Source organism: Temnothorax curvispinosus, unplaced genomic scaffold, assembly GCF_003070985.1.
Source record: "Temnothorax curvispinosus isolate PA1 unplaced genomic scaffold, ASM307098v1 QBEX01003929.1, whole genome shotgun sequence".
NCBI classification, from domain to species: domain Eukaryota; kingdom Metazoa; phylum Arthropoda; class Insecta; order Hymenoptera; family Formicidae; genus Temnothorax; species Temnothorax curvispinosus.
Genome location: NW_020213709.1, coordinates 3,114 through 25,819, shown reverse-complemented (window position 1 = coordinate 25,819; position 22,706 = coordinate 3,114). Strand labels below are relative to the sequence as shown.

The window sequence follows — 22,706 nt, the reverse complement described above, 5'->3', positions numbered from 1 at the left end:
AGATGTTTCCTCGATACGCCGGCGAGTAACTTTTTTAGTTTCCGTTTGGTTTTGCAATGTGAAAAATGCTAAAGCAGGATAGCGGTTTTTTGATTAAAAAGCTTCGGCTCTCTCGGACCATGAGTCACTATTTCTGATTTTTACCAATTTCAACATTCCGCTGAAAACGTGAAAATTGAATACATTTTTAACTAGCACTTAACAGATGCTACTACTTAATATTACCATTATTAATTAATTAGATTAAATACTATTTATTTGGATACTATTATAGTTTTGCGACTTATGTAGATAATATGTCATAATGTTTAATTAATCTTTAGGTTATGAAGAACAAGTAAAAAACGATTGATACAACCGATCAGAATCAGCAGAATCTATTTATCGTAACAATTGTATTATATGTCAAATGCATAATATATTAATATATATTTTATATAATAAACAAGATCTATATTATAGACTATGTAATCTATTGAGCTAGGCTAATCTATTAGATTTATAAAACTATCTAGTACGCTTTATCGTAAATTTATTATTTTTCTTTTTCTTTATACGGAAGATGTGTAGCTAAGTGCTCACAAATGACGTTCAATAATAACAGAAACGGATGAGTAATAAAATATCGCCGCGATTCCGCAAACCGACATTATGAACGGAGAGTTAATTTTCCGTTCTACAATTGCATTGCATTTACCGCCGCCATTAGCTCGATTGACCTAAATATAAGTCTATTATAAATCGCTATAGCGGGACGCGAGCCCGGTGCGGAAACGCGCAAAGGCAACCGTGCGCGGCGAAACAAAATTACAACGGCAACTAATATCTCCCCGCGTCGGCCATGAAAGTCCATTTAAAGTTAAAACAAAGTTAAAACAAGCGGCTGCCGCCGCTTGGTGGTGGGACTTGGCACGTTGGCACGCCGGACCCGGATTAGAAATTAAAGAAGGAAAACTGTCGAGGGGGGTGGCGGAGACGAGCGAATCGCAGCTATTTACGAAATTATTCAGGGTTCTCGCTTACAGAAGGGATATTAACATTCCGGCCACGTAGACTACCCTCAACGGAGGGCGCGTTTCTTTTCTTCGACGGACATTGCGATCGGGAGGCACGCACGAACGCTCATATCGATCTACGAAATCCACTTGAGAGATCCTTCAGAATTGATCAACTCGTCAGCAGGTTCGCTATTCTTCAAAGGACCCAAAAAAGAGACCGTAGAAATGAAAGGAGAGAGAAAGATAAAATTTAAAAATAAACATTACAAGTATATTAAGGAATAAAAATTTTACGTGAACTTAAAGAGTCAGTGATAGAAGCGAAATATTCTTGCCATATTGAAATATATGCTTTTTCCATCTCATATTTATATAGGAAAAATCTTTCGGCGCGAAGGTACATATAAGTCAGTGCCGCAATCGAAAACACGCGTTCGACGTGGATGTAAATTTCGATGCGGTACGGAAACGTTCCATCCGCGGCTCTGGCGTTAAGGGATTATAGTTTATAGGGAAAGGGACCGAGAGAGGGCCCGAAGGAAAATCACTCCGACATCGTGTCGATGCGCACGAGGGATTTGAAAGCCGTGAATTTCCATTTCGTCTCGTCGCTCGGATCGTCGTTACGCCTCAACGCACCGCGATGCGGCCGAACTCGATGGATGCGATACAAAGAGAGAGCGAGAGAGAGAGAGTCAAGGGGAGACAATTACACCGATTGGAGGGCATAAAAATGCATGAAGTCACAGTCGAATTCCTTGGAATTTCGCGAAGCAATGACGTTACTGATATCTTTTCTCTCTCTTGCACGCCGAGAACGCCGAGCTTCTTTCAAGCGCATCTAGCGTCGTCTATACGTTTACATAGATCGATTTTTGCAGAAGGTACTTCTGTGAGGAATAGCGTAAAATAGCATCGTGCTGTGCATAGCGATGCAACGCGCGATTCCAGCTTTCGTAGCAACATCACATGGGATATTGCTAGTAACGAGTTGTATTGCTTTAACGTGACCACATATTTCTAGTAGATGATAAAGAGAGACGTTTTTAATAGTATTGATTTAACGAATGTATAATAAAAAATAAGAAGTGTACAACGAAAAAAGTATAGTAATCAGATATAAGTTATTGCCATAATTAATCACGAGAGAAATTGTTTTAATGAGAGATATTTTTAATAAATAAAAATTACAATGCGAAATTGTCGAGTTTCTGAGCGAGGATGTTGTAAGGCTTGCAATGCAAACGCGTACCGTATTACATTACTCATCCGGGGCGCGATGAATCAAAAAGGACGCGATGACGCGAAACGATGCGTTTTTAGATTAATAGCGGTCGTTCCTCTGCTGTTGGATGAAATTACGATTCGGACAGGGCGTATCGCGTTGCTACCGCGCGGCGAAAGCACCACTTCATCATACTTCGTCGATCCCGGCGATTTGGATCAGTGCTGAAAATACTGAGATGCCGTGGAAGTTTTACCTCCGATTTTTCCTCTTTTTTTTTCATAGGTCGTAACGTCTTTATCGCGCGAACTCTAGTTCGCGGAGACTCGCGTTCTTTTTCTTTTTTAACGGTTTTGACGGCTCAGCGTGTTTTTACTTCCTACGTCGAACAGATATGTCAGGAACTGACTTATCAATGTTCCGTGCAATACGTCGCCGGTTCAATCGACCGTTACGAGTGTCTCAATAAGGTCAAATGTCGTTATTGCGGCGACATGGGTGTGAAAGGTAACACAAAACGCACGTCAATTACCTGATAAATTCTTAAACTACGGGTACTCGAAATTTTAGAGAAAGAATCGACTTTGAGTTGATTAAAGAACTTATAATTCAAATTAATTAAAAGACACTTAACACATAATTTAGAAGTAAATTTTTACTAACTCTTATTACAATCTTGTTATAATCTTAATTTTAAATGTAAATTTTAATTATAATATTAATTAAAGGAGGATATAATATGTCAATTATAATTTTAAGTAAAGGAAAAAAACATATTTTTCTTAACATTGAATAATCTAATTCCAACATGAATTGCGCATACTTTGTCCCGTAGTCTTTTTATTCTAGAGTTGAAATTGGTGATTTCGTATAATAAAACATTTATGATATATTAAGTAATATTCTCGTTCAAAAGAAGTGGCATCACGTGCGAACGCAGCGTGATCAATGCTACCAATTGTCTGCAGATTACGGGGAAGATTCTTAGCCGGGGTGGTGAATTCACATTGCGAGCGCGGAATTGAATTCGATGGTGGTTTTCGAGTCTCTCATATATGTATGAGAAACGAACACACAACGGGATGTAGCGCGGCGATTATTAGCCGTGAATACCGACGATGCGACGCGGAGAAACTGCACGTCGATGCGGGGAAGGTAGACAGTGAGATCCCATCCTCCTGAGCAATGCGCGCCCGGATAATATGATCCTTTCGTCGGGAGGAGAGCGCGAGTGCGAGAAGGCAAGCACCAAACCGCTACCGCGCCCCGCTCACGAGCATTCAACCCCGGTATCCGCTGCGCATCGCCTTGCAGCTCGATCTCCGTGTAACGTCGTTACCCGAGAACTCCCCGAAGACGAGAGACGAATGCCGCTAAGCGTGACGCGCCGGAGCTGATACGTGCCGGCGTGTGTCGCTCTTTCCGATAATTACATCTTCGTTAGCAGTCGGCGTGAAGAGACGACGGCATCGACGAGACTGGCGGTGGAGGGCGGGGGGCTGGCAGGAGGAGATATAGGAAGAGGAGGCGGATTGCCGTTTTAAGGGCGCGCTAATGTAATGTAACTTCGGCAGGTGGTGCACACGCACTTTATCCGGCGCTACGTAGATATCGACGTCGCTCGGGACGCGTCAGAGTACGGGACACTCTTATCTCTTTGGTAATTACGGTGTTCGCCATTTGGCGCGCGAGCGATGCATCACGGTGATGTAACGCGATCGGCGGGTGGTTCAATACTTATAAGATTTCCCGGCGCATTTCTCCGTACGTTATCCTGAAACTTCGCCTATCCGAGACGCATCTCATCCCCGGCATAGCACGACGTTCCCCCTCGGACTTATTTTAATCGACGATTTGATGCAAACTCACCGCGCCGCCGACTTACGCGCCGAGTTTCCCCGCGCGGCTTTTTGTTGCTCGCGTCGCTGCTTAGAATTAAGCAGAACTTTGATAAAGTTGCAGCAACTTCGTTACAGCGTCGAGTGCATTTGGCATGTTCGGGACGATATAACTCGCCTCTCTGAGGAAGACAATTTGATCAAGCGCTATTTACGGCTAAATGGTGGAGTAATTAATAATATAATGGCGTGCCTCCGAAACAGGGTTCTGTTTCCAGATGATTAGGGACATAAAAATTAAGGAGATATTCCCACATAAAAACTTGGTTTTTGATTATAAATATTATAATTTTCTATTTTTTATTTATAGATATGTATATCTTTTTTATATAAAAATGTTATAAAATTATAAAAAAGTTACTTGAAAATTGATGATATAATTTAGAACATCTATTAATTATTTTATTAATTTTTTACAATATTTTTCTTTCTAACGGTATTGTCATTATCGTCAGTATTATTTATGAACCTCGGCAATTTATATTTTTATATACATAATAGAATAAACAACTATAATAATATTAGTGAGGATACAGTAATTCGGAGGTTACACGAGTTTCTGTATCAAGTGAATATTCGTGATTATCTATGGGAATATCTACGCTGCCAAGGTACACATGCTTCTGATCCCAGGCAAACATCAGGCTAGTTTAATATCACACCTCTGGTGATGCGACTTCAAGTTCGGCGGGTTGATCTCAAGATCCCAGGGAATTCCCTAAGTAATTTGTAGATGCGCCGAGTACTCAGAATTATATCAATCCTTTCCGCGGTTCAAGTTTCGCGTGCGTGATGTACGGTAATTGGCGGAGCCGAATCGTCACGTCGCGGTAACTTGACGCCTGCGGACAAGTGGGGTACGATGTGCAATTCAGAGAAGAATAGTAATGTACGCGGTGCGACGGAGACACGCGGCGGATGCATGCGCGTACATCTTTCTTCAGCCCCGATCTCTTTCCATGCGCTCCGGCCTCCGGGCCTTCGGTCTCCCTTCCGACCCTATCCCCCCTTTGGTCTACGACATTAATGTAAAGCGAGGACATGCGGCGGCGACGCCGGCGACGGCGATGGCACGACCCCGTCGTGGACCACCCCGAGGATGCTTCTTGCAAGAATAAGAGAACAGGATCGCTGGGGATGTCCCGGGATTCTGTCCTCTATCGATCTCCCGCGTATATAGACACTAACTTGTGCCCTCCGCAAGCCGTGCTATGTATCTGCCATATATACATATACCGCCTCTCTCTCTCTCAATCTCCTTCTCTGTCTCACCTTCGTTCCCCCTTTGCTCCTTTCCTCTCTCGGTTTCTCCCTTTCTCGCCCCCCTTCCGCGGAGGTCCTCTCTATCTCCCTCTCGTCTATCCGTTCGCGACCACCCCCGTTCTCGCTCCCTCTCAGGTCCGGCGAGTTCCCAACACGCATACAGAAGCCCGAAGTTTGCACTCGTGTTTGTGTTGCGCCACCCCCGACCGCCACCGTCGACGCCGCCACCGCCACCCATCGCGGCCCCCTGTGTGTCGGTGGTACGTGTCTGCGGGGGAGACCGCGCATAGCCGCGCTCACCGCTAAAGAATGTGTTAGATGCACATAAGCGGCGCGTCGCGTGCACACACATATAGGGATAGACGCCGGGCCTTGTCCCCTTTGTGTTTACCGCATTATCGAGAGGCGCGACCCCCGCCTGTGTTTCCCGCAAGTCCATCAAATCCCGAATGTCATCGCGAAATTTCAACGCTAGCCCCTCGCGTATACAAACTTGTGCTGCTATAGATAAAGGGATGTGACAGAACGAAATGTATATACGCAAATAGGATTATTACTACACTGCTTGCGCATACTTCGCGACTGAGTACGCGACGTCAAAGTAGGGAGAGGCATTTGTATAAACGAAGAACGAAAGTCCGAAATTTTCAGCACCATCATCTGGCACTGACTCCCTCGCGTACTCGAAGAAGGAGGATGTTAGAAAATATAATAAGGGAGGAAAGCACAGTGACGGGAAGTAAGTTATGAAGATAGAAATGAAGAACGTCCAATATTTTCTCTCTAATATTACGAGGATCCATTTTCAACGAATATGGTTGTCAGTAGTTTTTCCCCCTTTTCATTATAACTGTTTCAGAAGCCTTCGCCTAAATAAGTACTGACTACTGCGTCGTGTTATACATTCTCGTGTCTACGAATTTTGTGAGCAATGGCTCGTCGACCGACGAGCGCGACGCCGAACAAAATTGGGACCGTGTCGTTTCTCGTGCACACGTGTGTGCACGTGTATCCGAATAAGTGGTAAATCCGGCTATTTCCATATTACTCTCCCTATGTACCGACATCGATAAATATTCGACCGCGCTCGGATGCGACCTCGTCGGTTTTATTTTTATTCATTTTCCCCCTTTTTCCCTTTTTCTTCGAAGTACACCAGCGCTCGCGCGTCGCTTTTGTCCTCTTTCTTCGGACTTTTCGTTGCTATGCAGAACCAAGCATCGATGCAGTGTCGTTTTGTTTTGCATGCAAAGTACGCAAAACAAGTAATTCATAATCTGCAAATATTACTCCCACATAGGACAAACAGATGTGCCATTATTCACAAATAATTAAAATTCCATAGAAATTAAGATATTGCGGTATCTTATGAATTGATGAATATTATAAAAAAAAAATAACAGTTTTACATTAGAGAGAAAATACTTTCTCTATTTACATATCATTAATAATTGATATACAAAATTAACAAAACTTTTATATTTATTTATTCAATCGGTATAACACAAAAATCAAATTGTTTTGTTTTTAGTCGGGAAACCTGGGGCATAAGGTTTAAACAAGTTTAAAATATATTAAAAATAAATTAATGAACTTGGTTTGCAAGTGCAAAATATTCTTTGAAATATCCACTATAAGAAAAACACCAGTTTTACTGTGAAAGAATGGTTAAAATTTTTAAAAGGACGAATTTATATTGTTTTATTCCTCTATATCTGAAAAAGTCGTTATTTTAATATTCCTGCTTTGCTTCTACTGTAATAAGTATAATAATACAGAAAATATCACATTATTTCAATCTCTCTGGCGCTCGAGTCCGATAATTCGATTACAGAAGATTACTGAAATCGTCGTAACAATTATCTTGCCATTCACATTAATTGCGTAGATAATGTTTTAAAAGCGTATGTAACAGCGCAATTAATTATCTTATTAACTTCTCTGTGACAATATAATTCTACATGATTACATGATTACATTAATTATCTATTAATTAACTTTTAGTACAATATTTTATATATAACGATTATCCTCTTGTGCTGAATCATTTTCCTGTTTATTAGTGATGTTAAATAATCTTTCTGCTAGACGTTTGACAATAAAAATTTCTTTTTTTTATCACGACAGTTTAAGTCTTTTTATTTACGCTGATTTTGATTGCGCAAGGATTGCTAATCAACAAATTATATTATATAAAAATTATATATCAGATATTTGATCCTTTCATTATTTATATGTTCAAATTTGAAATTGAGATTCTGTGTATGTATACATAAATTCGATTAACAGCTAAACGGTCGTGTGTGAATTATATTCATCGAATCAGAGGTTTTAGTTAATTATATATCAGCGAAATTGGCAGATTTGTAAGTTAAATAATATTAAATGATTTCTCCATCCGATTCTGTGTTATCCGCAAGCTGGATAATTTCCGTACGTAATTAAATGAAGCGCAAAAATATAGATAAATGAAATTGAATAAAATATCATGTCCGTTGTAGTCAAGGGAAATATATGCGGACCCGTCTTTATTCCAGAGCGAGATAATACAGTTTCGATTTATCGGGAAGGATTATTACGGGCATAATTGTCTATTAATATCGACATTAATTATCATTTGTACGCCGTTACGTGTATGACCAGTGTCGTACACGAGATACGCGGGATTTGCGGCTGTATATATATTTTTTTTATCGACACGGATTCGTTGTACCTACAAAGCCACCTTTCTGTTTACTGCATTATTTAGAAGTATGACCCACTTCCGGAAGTCCATTAAATCCCGGCTAGTGCTGTCGGGAACTCGAAGTACGGATATCCCGCTCTGAGAAACTGGCTTAAACGATAGTCACGTAGGAAGTACCGCCGCGCCGCGCTCCGAAGTTGCCCCATGGTACCATTGCTTAACATCAAGCGTCGTCGAAGAAAGAATTCGCGAAGCATTACGAGATTTACGTCTCCCTAGTTGCGCTTAAAGCGGATCGAATGTATCGCGTCTTTGCAAACACATTTCGGTTTTACGGTTGATTTTTACATATCATGATCGCTTGTGGGTCTCTCTCGATAAAAATCTAAATTATAATATACGGAATGTATTAGGCTGTTAAGTACAATACTAATTGTAAGATCGTGTACAAAAGAGAGACGATATAATAATAAATAATAAATATAGCGATATCAATAATAATAGACAAAAAACACGACTGACACAGAGACTAACGACTGCGTTTATTTTTATCGATAAAAATTACGTCGCTTTTGACAAAGTGCATAAAATACTGTAAAATACTGTAATAGGTTCATTGAAAAATTGAGCATTCTATTATCGTCATAATTGACTAGCATTCGTTTGGAACCTATCGGGCGCCGTTATTGGATTATTGAATTATGCATCACTTTTCGACGCAGTGTCAAAAAGCGGAATAATTTTGACGTTTAATTGCCATTACCGCGAGATTGTCACCGAATATCATATTTCACACGCACGCTGCGCGCGCTTACCACCGTGACTTCTCCACGCCCTCTTAATTAATATATGCGTTTGATTGATAGTGCGTGCACACGCTGTTTGAATTGAATCGCAAAAACACGCGTGCTGGCAATTCAGTTTTTGTCGCAATCCGGCCGAGACGAGAACACTTGATGGCACGTTCCAGTTCATAGACGAGATATGCATAATTGCGAGGCCTACGCGAGCAAGGGAACGCAATATGGGAGACATTAATCATACAGGAAATGCTACCCTTCCCTTTATTCTCGGCGAATTATGTTTTTAGATTTCATTTATGTACGCGTTTTGCGCGGTGTGTTTCTTTTAACAATGCGGAATTTAAATTTTTATGCCTGTTTCGCGCAGAATGCCACCATTAATCATACGCCCTTTTTACGGTGAACTCTTCACCTCTAATAAGAGCAGATAAACCCGCAGCACCATTAGTACCGGTCACCACATGAAAGAGCGTGCGTCTCGAGAAAGAGGATGAGGGAGTATAGGCCGGGACGTACGTTGGGATAGAGATTTTCTCCGTTGACGTGGCGATTTGTGCAAGCAACAGGCAACTTTCATTAAAGCCTTTTCGAGCCACGGTAATTCCTCGCTCGTTCCTGTCTCCCTTTCTCCCGACGTCTCTCTCTCTCCCTCTCTCTCTCTCTCTCTCTCTTCGTCCCGTCGCCGCTCTCTCCGGCACCACGTGTCGAGGCTCGGGGCACGGGCCACGGCCAACGTCTATGCCGGAGGCCGGCGTGCAGTACTGTCGCGCGCGGTGCATGCGAGAGAGGAATGCACCTATGTGCGTGCATGTGTCGAGGCGCAGGGAGCGAGAGAGGGACCGAGAGAGTCTCCGGGTCATTCACGAGACTCGCGCGCGCGCTCTCACATTCATGCATCGTGCCACGCCAAGAATTGCCGGCGGCATATTGGATGCGCGGCCGAGCACCGGGAGGAGAGAGATTCCTCTCGTGTGTTTAAGCGCCGTTAGCGTCGCGCGCCGTAATCCCGTTTTGCGTTTTCGCGTCGCGTCACGTCGGCCGCCCCTTGTGTTCTCAAACGTAATTAAAGCGACGGCACCGCGGCGTCTCTCTCTCTTTCTCTTTCTCCTCGCGCTTTCTCTCTCGCGCTAAAGGTTGTCCCGCGAGAGAACCGGCAGTCAATCTCGCGCCTCTTTAGGAAACGACTTTTGAGAACGTGAGATTAGTTCTATTTGGCAGCGAAACAAAAAGGTCATTGAAAGCAGGAGCTTATTTCAAAAGCGACAGCTACGAGGCTGGTAATTAACATCGATAAAATTAGTAAGCGTTTGGACGAATTTAATCTGAGGGTGTAAATAGATTAAAGAAACTTCGTTTTTCGTAATATTTCTCATAACTTTAATCGGACGTTGCTTGGCTGGAAATTTAATTTAAGGTTTTTTGTATGAATGTCAAGATATATATAGGTATATATACTCAACGTCGGAGGTGGGAAAAAACGCGCGAAGTGAAATAAGCGAAATAAGGTTAAACGTTTCACAGATAATTCCCTTAAGCGGGTAGCAATTTCTGCCTCGGCGAGGAGAGAGAAGCCACATTAAAATATTAATCGCGCACTTGAAGAACACCGCGCGAGAAGAGCGAGAATCTCGACTGCCGTGCGCGCGCGGCGACTGCTGCAAAAATGCGAAGTTCGAGCGGCGAACCAAAGAAATCACTCTCGCCCGGCTCTTCGTACCGTTCAACGAAGTCTCGTTCTCGTTGAAAACTTTTCTCCGGAAGTTTTTTCCCTACCCCCTTCAAGTTCTCCCTCGGTAGACTCTCTCAGCACTTCGTACGTAAGCGGTGCGCCCCCCTCCTCCGCGACGTGTATATCTATATATCTGAGAGGACGGAGAGGGACCTTTTTATCTGTTTTCCATCGGGCAAAACGAGTTGCCTTTTGTACGGCGGTCGATAAAGGGAGGAAATGATGATCCCCCAGGATGAGCCGCGCGCCGAGGGAACTTTCAAGCGACGTTGAAGGCTGGTCGTTTTAACGACGTCGTGGATTTGCGGCGGCTACGGCGACGGCGACGGCAGTGGCGATTGCGGCGGTCGCGAGTAGGACGACACGGGGTGTGAGACGTGGCGAGGGTACGGCCGTTTTACTACACTCGTATAACGAATTATAAGGCAGAAGTCCCGCGATCAAACGACCACGGAAATCTGCCCGACACCGGAATAATCTCACGGTTATATAATGCCGCTTTCCCGAGGCCGTGATACCGTCCTTTCGGGAAATCGCTTGTGCGGCACTGCACATCGTCGGGGTTACATATTATCCTTAGTTCGCCATCTGCGTCGAGAGGAAACGAGGCAAGATATGACAAAGTTACCGCGATATTTACGCGCGTGAATATATGAATTGTATCGTACGAATAACTGCGTTGCTAATTAAATAATTAAGAGGAGGGTGATCGAAAATCTTTTCTAGTACGATAACGTCGGTACTTATTTTTTTTTATCGAATGAAATTCGAATTCCGTCGAATCCCGAGTTAAATGATTTTCAGTGCCGCGTACCCGCCCGGTTTAATTTTAATTAGGAACGCGAGCGTTGTTGTAAGTTGTTCGGCGCAATTAAAAGTAATTAAAGTACGCTGGATGTGTCTTTTTTTTTGCAACGGCTCGCTGCATTCGGGCGTAGCGAGCGATTTTTACCCCGTCTTTTTCCCGCTCTCAGCGGAGTTGGAAAATTTTTAAGATTGTCCGGATGTAAATACAGCTCGATCGCGGATGAGCAATGAAATTGTAGACGATTGTGCAAATACACAAGACACACATATGTACAATATCATCCAGCGACGAGACACGTACACGAGGGGCGCAAACACATCGTTTCCACGTTTCTTCGATGGGATTCAATATTTGTCCCTTCCGAATGAAAGTGTATTATCGCGTATCAATCAAGAAGAACAAATGTTTGCCGAGGGGGCGGAGGTAGACTTCGACTTCGAGACTAGTCATCGGCGAGACGGTGCCTCCGCCTCGTGTAGAAAATCACCGTTCGATTAAGGGATTAATTATCCAATAATTAAATATCTGTTGGCTGGAAATTTGATCCGCTGCTGCGATCGTATCGATATGAAATCACGCAGCCGCTGTAAGTTCGGTGTAATCGGTGCGCCAAGTTCGTATTGCAGCTCGCGAGACGAGATGTTTAAATTGTATCTTGTCGCATTGATGCAAAATGCACAAGCATTACGTGACTCGAATCTTGTCGGGTCGCTTTGTACAGGATGTTGCTGAGATACTCGGGGTCGAGCTTTGCTGATGGTCCCCTTGATCAAGTTGGCGCCAATTTTTCCTCGACGGAAATTTGATTTGGCTACGTCTCTCCTTTTTAACTTTTAAATATTAAACACTCTGGCAAACTCAGTTGCCGACGTATTTAATATTTGACTCGAATCGGAATTCTGTTACTCGAAGTTGGATATAGGATTTCGATAGTTATATCATCTCTGATATGAAATTTAACGTACGATAAACTTTTCATTTTCAACCTAACCATTTTATTTTCAACCACCTCAAACATTGGTATTTTTGATCAGGAAAAATAAGCTACAAATTGTTCGAAGATTACATTTACAAAGTTTGTCCAAGCATTTTAGAAGCACACTGTACACGAACGGCGCACATGCGGGAATTGTCAGAGTCTTTCTTCGTCTATTTCTACGTAGACTTCAATTTTGAATTTTGCGAGGATAGACGGAGTGGCAAATCGGATTTCCTGAATTGTCGAGATCTCCGCTTCTCTCGGGGAAGCATCATCGAAAACCAGTTTGAACGGCTGGGTACACGTGGTCGATAAATAGTCAGACGAGGACGTGCGAGTGTCGTTGAAGGATTCGCAACTTGCGAGATGACGCAATAGATTTGTCTGCCACCGTTGCAGCCGTTTTAGGACAACGCGCACAGTTTTGTACATGTGCGCTCACATCCTTCGTCGCGATTTCTGCACGGCCGAGAGAGAGAGAGAGAGAGAGAGAGAGAGACACGTGTTTCAATTGTATAAAAAATTGAATAGTCATTCTCGTCGAGAAATCGTCGCGTAGCGGAAAATATTGGCAGCCAGTCGGATATTTACGTATCGTAAGGTAAAACGTTTCTGGATGTCTGATAATAGTCTGTCCACATCTACTGCGTGAGCGATTGTGTCGACTTTTTTATTGCGAGTGTAACGCGGTTTGATACTCGAGTTTTGAAGCGAATACTCTTGCTCGTGTAGCGTCTTTAATATCAATTTGCGTGTTTCAAAACGACATATCTAACAATAAGAACAAGTCGGTTTCGTGTTAGCTCGCCATAACGTCTAAGCGATAACCAGTTGCTGACAAATTGGCGTGACTCAGTCTCATTCTATTCTGAGATTATTGCAAACTACGAGCACAAGAAACCGTATCCCAACTTACAGCACACTATCACGGCTGAAAAGTATTCCTCAAATAATTCTCTCGCGACGCGGCGTAGCAAATATTGAGATGTAATCTTTTTGTCGAGGCGACGATATTATTGCTGCGCTACTCGCACTTTTATCGGTTAACAAAGTTTAATTACTAGCCTGTTCTCACAACCAGCACTGGCACACAAGACAAACTTAAATTAGCATGCATACGAGGGCTTTGACACCGAGACACAGTAGAATTAATATTCACAGCAAGGACAGCGAAATCCAAATCAGGGCGCAATCACGGTGGCTGAATAATGGGCGCGGAGATATAGTGTTAATTATGTACCAAATAAATTAGCAACTTGTTGATCGTCATTAATACTCGATAAACCTGGTCAAACATCCAACAGTCCTTGCGGAAGCCCCGAATACTTATAAGCCCTAATAACAACGCGTGTAGTGCATCCCGTTCTCGCGGATCACGCGCAGGTTTAATGCCAATATCCGTAATCGCTATTATACATCGCGAATGCGAATCACGCTTTAGTGTAACGAACGCGTGTAAACGTGCGTCGTCGTCGTCGTCGCGGCACGTTGCACCTCGTGTGTGAGCCGGAGCAGAAGGTGAAGCTCGAAATACCGCGAAATAAAGAGACAAGAGTGAAACGTTGCGGTAGCAAAGACGTGTGAGCGTGTTATTTTAATGGAAACGAAAGGCGACTTCTTCGAATAGTAGATACGCTAGGTTAAATTAAAAATGACAAAACGACAAACTTTTTATTAAAACAGAATATATCAAACGTGCGAATAGAGTTTATACATGTACAACATCTTACAAATAATGGATAATACAGATAAAATCTTTACATCCTGTTAAAAACTAATTTCTACGTATGTGCTTTTGACGATAATTTAAATGTATATCTTTCTACAGCTGAGCTATACTTCTCTCGCGTGCCATCGTTAACAATAATATTAAATGAACGAATGCGATCGACGATCCTCCCCGTAGATGATCCATTGTATCCTTTCGTATTCCGTTGCTATATTCTCTGTACATCCAGCCTCGTCGTGACCGGCGCGCGCTATATCATATCTCGTTTACGAAACTCCGGCGTATTGTTGCACTATCCTGTTCCACTCCTTCGGGAAGGATCGCTGAATGTGAGAAAGGACCTTCTTGATCTGACGTGTCTCCTCGGTGCTGCACTGTGGGCAGGAGCCTCTCAGAACCAGCGGCACTAAACCTGGATAAAATAACGACGTAGGATTTCAACAGAGTTTTCGGGCCGGTTTTATCTATGTATGTAAGCTTATGTACGCAGCTCCCTCTCGAGATTCATGTATGTGTGCACAATATTATCGCGAGATATAATGGTATTTGATGTTTAACATTTCCGCGAGTGTATACAGTCTGTCCCGGAATCCCTGATGCTAATTTTAACCTTTTATGAAGCGAGAGCTGCTGCACGCGGTACGGAAAAGTAAGGATGGAAAAATTTATGATCCGCCTCAAAAGCGAATAAACGTTTACGATTGCAAGTTTGAATAGTGAGTGGCGCAATGCTCAATATTTAATACTTCCGATAAAGGATCGAGACTGATATGATTTTCGTTTGAGCTCAGGTTTCACTCCCGTAGACACGTGAAAATGTTCGACCCCTATGTTTACTCTGCGACGACGGAAACACGACAATTAGCGTGACGTTCTTGTTCGCGTACATCTCTCACAGTGGAAATTGAACTCACCGAAATTACATGGAAATTACACCAGCCGTAAACTTTGCCTGCACAATTGCGATACGATAAATATTCTAAATTTACTCTGAAAATAGGGGAGACCAGGGCTCCTTTGCACAAGAGGCAAGTTGCCAATGCATTCCGTTTGGGTATTTATAGCGAAAGAAACAATGGAAAAGTTATCACAAAAGATCTCTTTTATGACATAGGTACTTTTCCCAAAGTTTTATTTAAATAAAAAAAAAGAGAAAAATCTGATTCAAAAGGTGGCAAGTAAATTTTCGAGCGTTTCAAAATATCGTATTAATGTTCTTCAACTTGAGAAGTAAATCAAAGTGACGTGTATTATTAGTTAAAAGAAAAGTTTCTGTTACTATACGACATGTTATTTTGAATAACAACAGTAATTTATTGTAATAAAATGACTGAAATGAAACGTACGTAGGGATGGGGTATGTTGGCTCATATTGACACACTTAGCTTGACTTATTGTTGCCGCGCGCGTGAGACCTGTTTGAGTATATGATTTGCTACCTACAATGTTGATAGAAGCTAGATATATATTTATATTAATATTTTTATATTGAAGAAAACTACATCTAAAATAGTTTACAATTTTTTTTCTGTAACAGCATTTTGCTATTCGATCATTACAAAATAACTTTAAAAGATACAATCTTTGTCAAGCAGTCTACTACCCGTTTTGTATTTCTATTACGTTTTCATTAATTTAACAGTATATAGGAGCGTTTCTAGCATGAAAATGTAGAGAAAGGTTCTCTCTATCATATTAGTACTGTTTAATCATGATAATTAGTTGTTTAAAAACTCATATGCCGAAATTGTGAAAACTATGCCAACGACCCCCGGTCTTCCCTACTGAGGAGTACATTCTACTCCCTGTGATCTTTTTCTTAAACCACCACACCGTAAGAATCGATCGTTTTTTGGGGGTCATGATATAAAAAAATAAGTTGAAATTTTATTTCAAGTCTCGTTTTCGGGATAATCGCGCGGGTGCGATCTTTCCACGACGGGTTTATTCGTACTTTTCAGACGTCGTCCGACGGGGTCGCACGGCGCCTCTCCCAGGGCGCACTTAAGCTGTCTGTTCAAGTAACGTTTGTCGCTCAGGGCCATATTCAGTTGTTCGTCGGAAACCCGCGATCTGCCGGATTGCTGCTCCTCGTTGTCCGACTCGGCGGCCATCGCTACGGCGAGCAGGGCGCAGGCCAGAACGAGGATCTGCAACATAATTACATATACGTATATGCAAATGCGTGACCCACAATAGTACACCGATTATTATTACCGAACCTCGGTACCGTATAGCTAAACGAGCACCGGCGCGTCCCCAGATTTTCCAGCGCGTCTCGCGACAGCCCGAGGGTAGCGCCGCGACTTCATCTCCCTGTCGGATTCATTTTCCGTCGTGGCGACGAACGCCGCGGGGTGTAAAAAAGAGGGAAGCGGATTGCGGATTGTTGTTTTATACGCGAGCTGTGGCGAGCCGCGCGGCGCGACGTTAAACTTATTAACCCCGGCGCAGCGGCGCGGCGATACGCCCAACGGCGGTACTTAACGTGATTACACCGTCTGCAAGTATTATGGTAAACGGGTTCCGGCTTTGGAAGGATACGGGAGACATAGGATGAGACGCTCGCGCGCGCGCGCGCAGATGTACCCTGCATGGGGCGAAATTAGCTGCGCGGCCGTCCGACAATAAGGGCGGAAGCACGTCTGTCATGCGGTAACGAAAGCGGATAAGGTAGGGTTGGCCTGCAGGCGAGGCGGCGTGGCGCGGCGCGGCGCGCCTCGGCGAAGCACGCCAAAGCTAACACGGCTAAACAAGCAGCAACCCACCGTCGTACCGCTGTTATACGACGGCAGGTATGCAAGTAGCTTCCCAATCTCTGTTTGCTCGTTCTTCTCTCTTCTCTCCAGACTCCAGACGTTTCGCCACATCCGCGTCGCATCGCGTCGTGTCGTGTCGCGCGTCGTCGTTGTCGGGGCTTAACTAAGGTCACCGCTTTTAAATTACCTCCTTGTCGCCGCGGCGATGCTTCTTTTTTTTTCATAAACTCACAACCCGTTCTAATTCGGAAAGTGAATTTTCTCCTCGCGCTTGGTACCGCATTTGGTTCGCCGCGGTCTCTCTCATTAAGGGCGCTTCTTGAAAGATTCAACGGGCGCGCTAACGAGTGTCCACTAATTTCGCCAGGTATTTGTGTTATCGCGCGGAACGATACAATTATTCCACGCCACTCGGATTAAGGAGGATTCTCTGGGCTCTCGCCGACCGCACAAATACCTACGACTAAAAACTACTTAAATACTTTACACAAACCGCGTATTTATTTCAAGTTATTTGCTGCGGTATGAAGCCGAGGCTGCTGAATATTGCATACCACTTATGAAATTTTCAAAATATGAAATATGCACTATCATATATGCACTACGTCAAATATGCGTGATATGGGCATCTGAAAAAAAAGTGATCCTGTTTTGAACTGTACGTACATATATGTTCGTAAGTGTCGACACACCACTGCTCGTTGACGGTCCCGCCGCTGCTGCTGGTACTTTTTATACTTCAAAATGGGATATGTGGGTCAATTGACTCTTTGGATTTGTGCGCCAATCGAAAAAGTACCAGGGCGTGCGTGGTGCGCGTTGTATTCGTCACGTTGCTTCGCGGCGCAGCCTTCCATAAGCTCGTTTCGGACGGGTTTATGGAGACGGGTTGATTATCCGACACGATAGCTTCGACGTAGAGAACGTATTTCTAGATTATTACGAGCCCGTAATATACCTGAACTCGTAGGCAATCGAATTCCTTGGCGCGCTGTTTATTGGATTCCTTTGACATCCTTTGTGCTAACGTATTCGCGCTGATCGAGGTTCTCTTTTGCATATCGCCTCGCGAGTAAACCCGTTTGGAAGCTCGAGCTATCCGCGCCGCGATCGAGAACATATATGATTTGCCGACTACGCTTTTGTTTTATCCTTTTTTTCCTTGGCCTTCTATACGTGCGACATTATAATTTGAATTTTTAATCCCGCCGTCCTTTCACTGCTTTCTCCGGCCTGGATTTCGAATAACCTCGGGCTCTACGATCTTACTAGTCTTCTTTCTTGCCTCCGCGGCTTTTTACGTGCACGCATAGCCGGTGAATTTTTTTATGATTTTTTTTTTTCATTATATTTCATAATAACGCTAAGTATTTGAATAATTATACGTGACACGGCTGAATACCAAAATTTTCACCGATCGCGATAGTCTTTTTGGTGGCTAACCAAACGAGAGCTAATCATAAATTCTTTTATTTCGTTTTAATTGAAAATTTGAATAGAATAATTAATTATTAAAATTAACCTCGCAAAATTTTACGTTTATTAAAAACGCTGCATGTTTATCAACACCAAGTCTCACGACCCAACTGGCAGGCCTGGCAGCTTAATCAGGGCGTAATTACGTTTCGCATTTCAAGTTGCACTTAGCACGCCTTGCCTCCGTCCGTCTGATTTCCCGGCGGAGACGCTCGAATTTCGACTTTTGTGGCAGAATCCTAATAATTGCGACGACGGCTCCGTAAATCACGGCGCGCGTAGACATATCTATATATATATGTATGTATATATATAACGCGGGGAGTGATTTGTGAATTCGATGCGGGCGCGCTCGCGCAAAACCGCTTACTTCCGCAAACCAGTGTGGATTATAAGAATTATTGCCCGGGCTGAATGGCAAATTGGCGTCGATATATAGATTTTATCGCCGGCACGTCGCGCTAATACTGGTCCTCCTCGCGCGCTATAACGCGTCGGAATGTTTCGTGCAATGAGTGGCTCTCGCCCTCTCTCTCTTTCTCCCTCCGCCCTTGTACATACGATCCGCATACGGGCCGTTAATTACACTCGCATTGAATGTAACGGGTGATAATGCGTCGTAAGCATACGACGCGACGCAACGCATCGCGAAACCGTGGTATTGGTACAGTATTAATTACGTTCATTGCCCGCACCCGTACGGCAATAATTACTCGCAGTAATCGACGCGGCACTTTCGCTCCGATCACGATGATTTACTCGGCACGTCGCGTCACGCTACGCGCGGCGACAACTCGCGGTTATAAAATTAATAAACCGCATTCACCGCGCGCAGGGAGAGTACTCTCGTCGGTGAATGGTAACTGGAGATATATCAGCGGAAGCAGTCTCACAAGTTATATATGATATCGGCGTCGCCGTTCGATAAATAATAATTTAACGACGCACCCCGCCCACGTTTGGCGCGGTATTATTTGCGGCCGCGTTAATTTACGGTTATCAAACTAATTTACAGTTGCTTGGCGTTAATCGAGATATACTAGCGAGATTGTCGCCGGGAACCTGCGTCTTCTCCCATTCGTGATATCAATAAATAATATTATTATACCAATAAATAACACAGTTTGCGCTCTTTCGATTACAATATTCGTGCGGGGCGAATAAATTGCGGGGAAATTTAATAGTAAATTGTAAATTAATGATTTTCGAGCGAAACCGTAATCGTCCGACGAAATTTTAGTGTATTTATATTAGGACCTTGTTTGATAAAATCGCAGGTTAATATAGGCAAATGCGTTTCTCTCAGTGTTTAATCTATTTGTAATGCTAAACATGACATATTTTTTTAATAAGAAGATTGTGAAATCGCATATTAGACTAAACTGTGAAAAAATACGTGTTATGCAAATTTAGTGCTGATTTCTTTTCTATTCATCGTTTCGTATCGCACATCCTTTTACGAAATGCAGGAATTAAAACTAATGCGATTGTTGCTACTTCATGTTTTAATATTACAAATAAATTTGAAGATATGTTCTACGGCGTATCAAAATTTCATTTATTCGTTTATTCGTCGCTTAAATGCGCCTTTAGACCATGATGTGATTGCACTGAAGATTACAAAATCGTTGGACAATCTTCTTCGCGATTGTCATTCTAGTCGGGCAATGTTTCGACACCTTTTGCATAAGTATACGATTGCAATACGTATAAATTATAATGTTATCGCATTGTCGATAAGCCGTTGCCAATCGTGTCGCACATACAGCCGTCGCGCTACGTGCGGAAATTCGATAATTCGATTTTATTACAGGAGAAATCGTCGTTCCTTTTTCGTAAGATTTGGTTTCGGCCATTTCTTGCGAGCTTTGCATTTTTCTACATCGATTATTCAGTCTTTATGTGATTTAATCTCGAGATAATCAAATTTTTTAGTTCTCATGTATTACAAAACATGTTTAATATACGATTTTTTATATTACGTTTAAAGAAATATATCTCAACTATTTATCTTTGTCATATTAATCTTTTTCACATTATCTCAAAATTTGAAGTATGAATCAAAGTATTTTAAGTACAAAACATAATTAACTTAAACGACTTTCATAATTACTGGCATAAAATTTCAGATCGAGAGATATGCAAGGTTCTAATTTCAGCAAAAATCAATAACCTGCCATATTTAAGCAAGTGCGATAAGTGTCGAATAAGAACGCGTCTCTGTCTCGTTAACTATATGTAAAGATTTTGACGTGACATTTCTCTTTTCGTTTTTTGCTATTCATATTTCCTTTTTTACAATACACACACGCATATATCGCGAACAGCTGCTATACTCCATAAAGCAGTGAAATTTCAAAGCGCGCATTGCAGTGTTCTCTCGCGCAAGATGCAATTATTTTGCATCGTATGACCGTTTAGCCGTACAAAGGCATGTAACAATGGAACGTTATTGGTTTAATCTAATGGCGCATTAATCCGAACCTTTGCATATATGTCTAGCAAACATTGTTTCATTTCAAACTCGGCAATGTAGCGTGTAAAATACACATCTTTATCGGCTTCCAATATTTCCCTCGTTTAAATTGATATCTGTACGTGAAAAGCAAGGACGATCAAAAATTTATTCTGTTCTTTGTCTTGGAAAAAACGAAAACAATGCAAAAACAATGTGAGATTTCCAGAATAAATTAAACAAATCATTATTATGTACGTATTATTATAATATTATAACGTTTATGTTACCTCGTTATTTAATGTTTACGCGTTTACCTATCTTCATTACTGTATTATTTTTCATATTTGCGAGCTTTAATTATGAAATATGTTCTTTTTCGTAATTTTTAAAGCCAGTCTTTTTTATTTCAACATACACAGATACGTCGAAACCGATGATTCTGAACTAATTTTTTTTCGATGTCTCAGATACAAATATGTTTTGTGGGAGCCGCGCAGTTTCCGAGACGTCCCAAGCAAATATACAATTATGCAAAGCGGCGCATTTTTTGACGCGAATTTATTCGTCTCCGAATAGCCCTTCGTTGCGCGGTAAAACGCATTACAATAAAAATAAATCGTGCGGAAGCGGCGGTAGACCCTCCTCCATCCTCGAATACTCCTGTTGTAAATGTACGACACCGAGCGAGAGTCCGCGAGGAGGATTCTAAGTAGTTCGTGTCGTATTCCGAACGTCCGATGAATAAGCTTCTCGAGGCGGTGCCGGTGTCGCACGGGAGATTCTGCCGGGACGAGGAGAATTTTCCCCGCATACCGAAACAACCGCTCCTCTAAACGCCCAGTTTCGCGTGTGCGCGGGGGCGAATCGCTCTCCCCCGAGGGTGTTCTCCCCCGAAACTTTAAATCACTAGCTGTGTGTATATATATGTATATGTATATGTATATACACATAGAGTGTGCGTATCGCGCGCGCGAGAGAGTGCATCAACCTGTTGCGCACGTTCGTCACTCACCTTGATTGCCGGAGCCATGTCGAAACCCTGGGGTCGGTCGGTGTTCAAGATCGCGCCGTTTGATCTCGGGCGCGACGAAAGAGTTGGAAGACGGTATCGATCGGTGGCCGGCGAAGGGACGATGTGTGTACGTGCGTGCGTGCGTGCGACGACGAAGCGAGGAGAAGTCTCTCCGAGCTCGTGCGTGCTCCTTTCTGCGGTCGACTCGGCCACGGTCCTCTCACCGCGAAATCACGCAACGCACTGGACCCAAGACCCAAGTCATCCAAGAGAGGCACCGCACCCGTGGGCTTTCCTCCCCTTCCTCCCAATAAACACTAAAGTGTTCGAGGCGTACGACACGGTGATATATACCGGCATTCCGGAGAGGTGCCTACTCTCCGGATGTCGACACCGTCGACGGTAGGGGAAAGGTGCGTGACGTACGTGAGCGAGAGGTGCCACATTTTTTTTCCCTCCTCGATGAATATATACGCGCGACGGATATACGACCGGATGCTGCTATTTTATGCGACTTTCGTCGGGCCCACCGTTTCTTTCGCGGAAGATAAAGAAATGAGGAAGAGAGGAACTGAGCTATTAGACATTCTAGCGAGCTCTCTCGGATAATTTACGAAGTGGGGAAGAAGAGAGAATTATAGATATTTATTTATTCTGACGTTAAAACTCGCTGAAAATGATCAGAAAAGTGAGAAGTAACTTAAATAGACCAACAGGTAAATTAGAAAGTTAATCAATGTCAATCAAAGGATCGGGGTTCAACAAAGTCGCTTTGTAATTTGACAGCCTTCTCTAACTTTCATACGATGGATATTCGCTGACAAATTTATACTTCCGGCATAATCGGTAGACGAATGTCATTTTTATCATGCGCATATCGCAG

The 22,706-nt window shown here is 42.9% G+C and overlaps 1 protein-coding gene across 1 annotated transcript; it reads right to left on the bottom strand.

Moving 5' to 3' along the window:
• Window positions 1-14,058: 14,058 nt before the first annotated feature.
• LOC112453024 (ejaculatory bulb-specific protein 3-like) lies at window positions 14,059-22,022 on the bottom strand. The gene is made up of 3 exons (XM_025013564.1): window positions 21,824-22,022; window positions 16,073-16,268; window positions 14,059-14,530 (listed from the first exon to the last, which is right to left on the bottom strand). Exons 1-3 carry the CDS (start codon window positions 21,839-21,841, stop codon window positions 14,385-14,387), a joined length of 360 nt encoding a protein of 119 aa, XP_024869332.1. The 5' UTR covers window positions 21,842-22,022; the 3' UTR covers window positions 14,059-14,384.
• Between the last annotated feature and the right edge of the window lie 684 nt (window positions 22,023-22,706).

Excerpts from the sequence above, each read along its gene's own strand:
- LOC112453024 (XM_025013564.1), bottom strand. Across the intron at positions 14,531-16,072 it reads CGTCGGACGACGTCTGAAAA|GTTTAGTGCCGCTGGTTCTG; the intron begins GTACGAATAAAC and ends TATTTTATCCAG.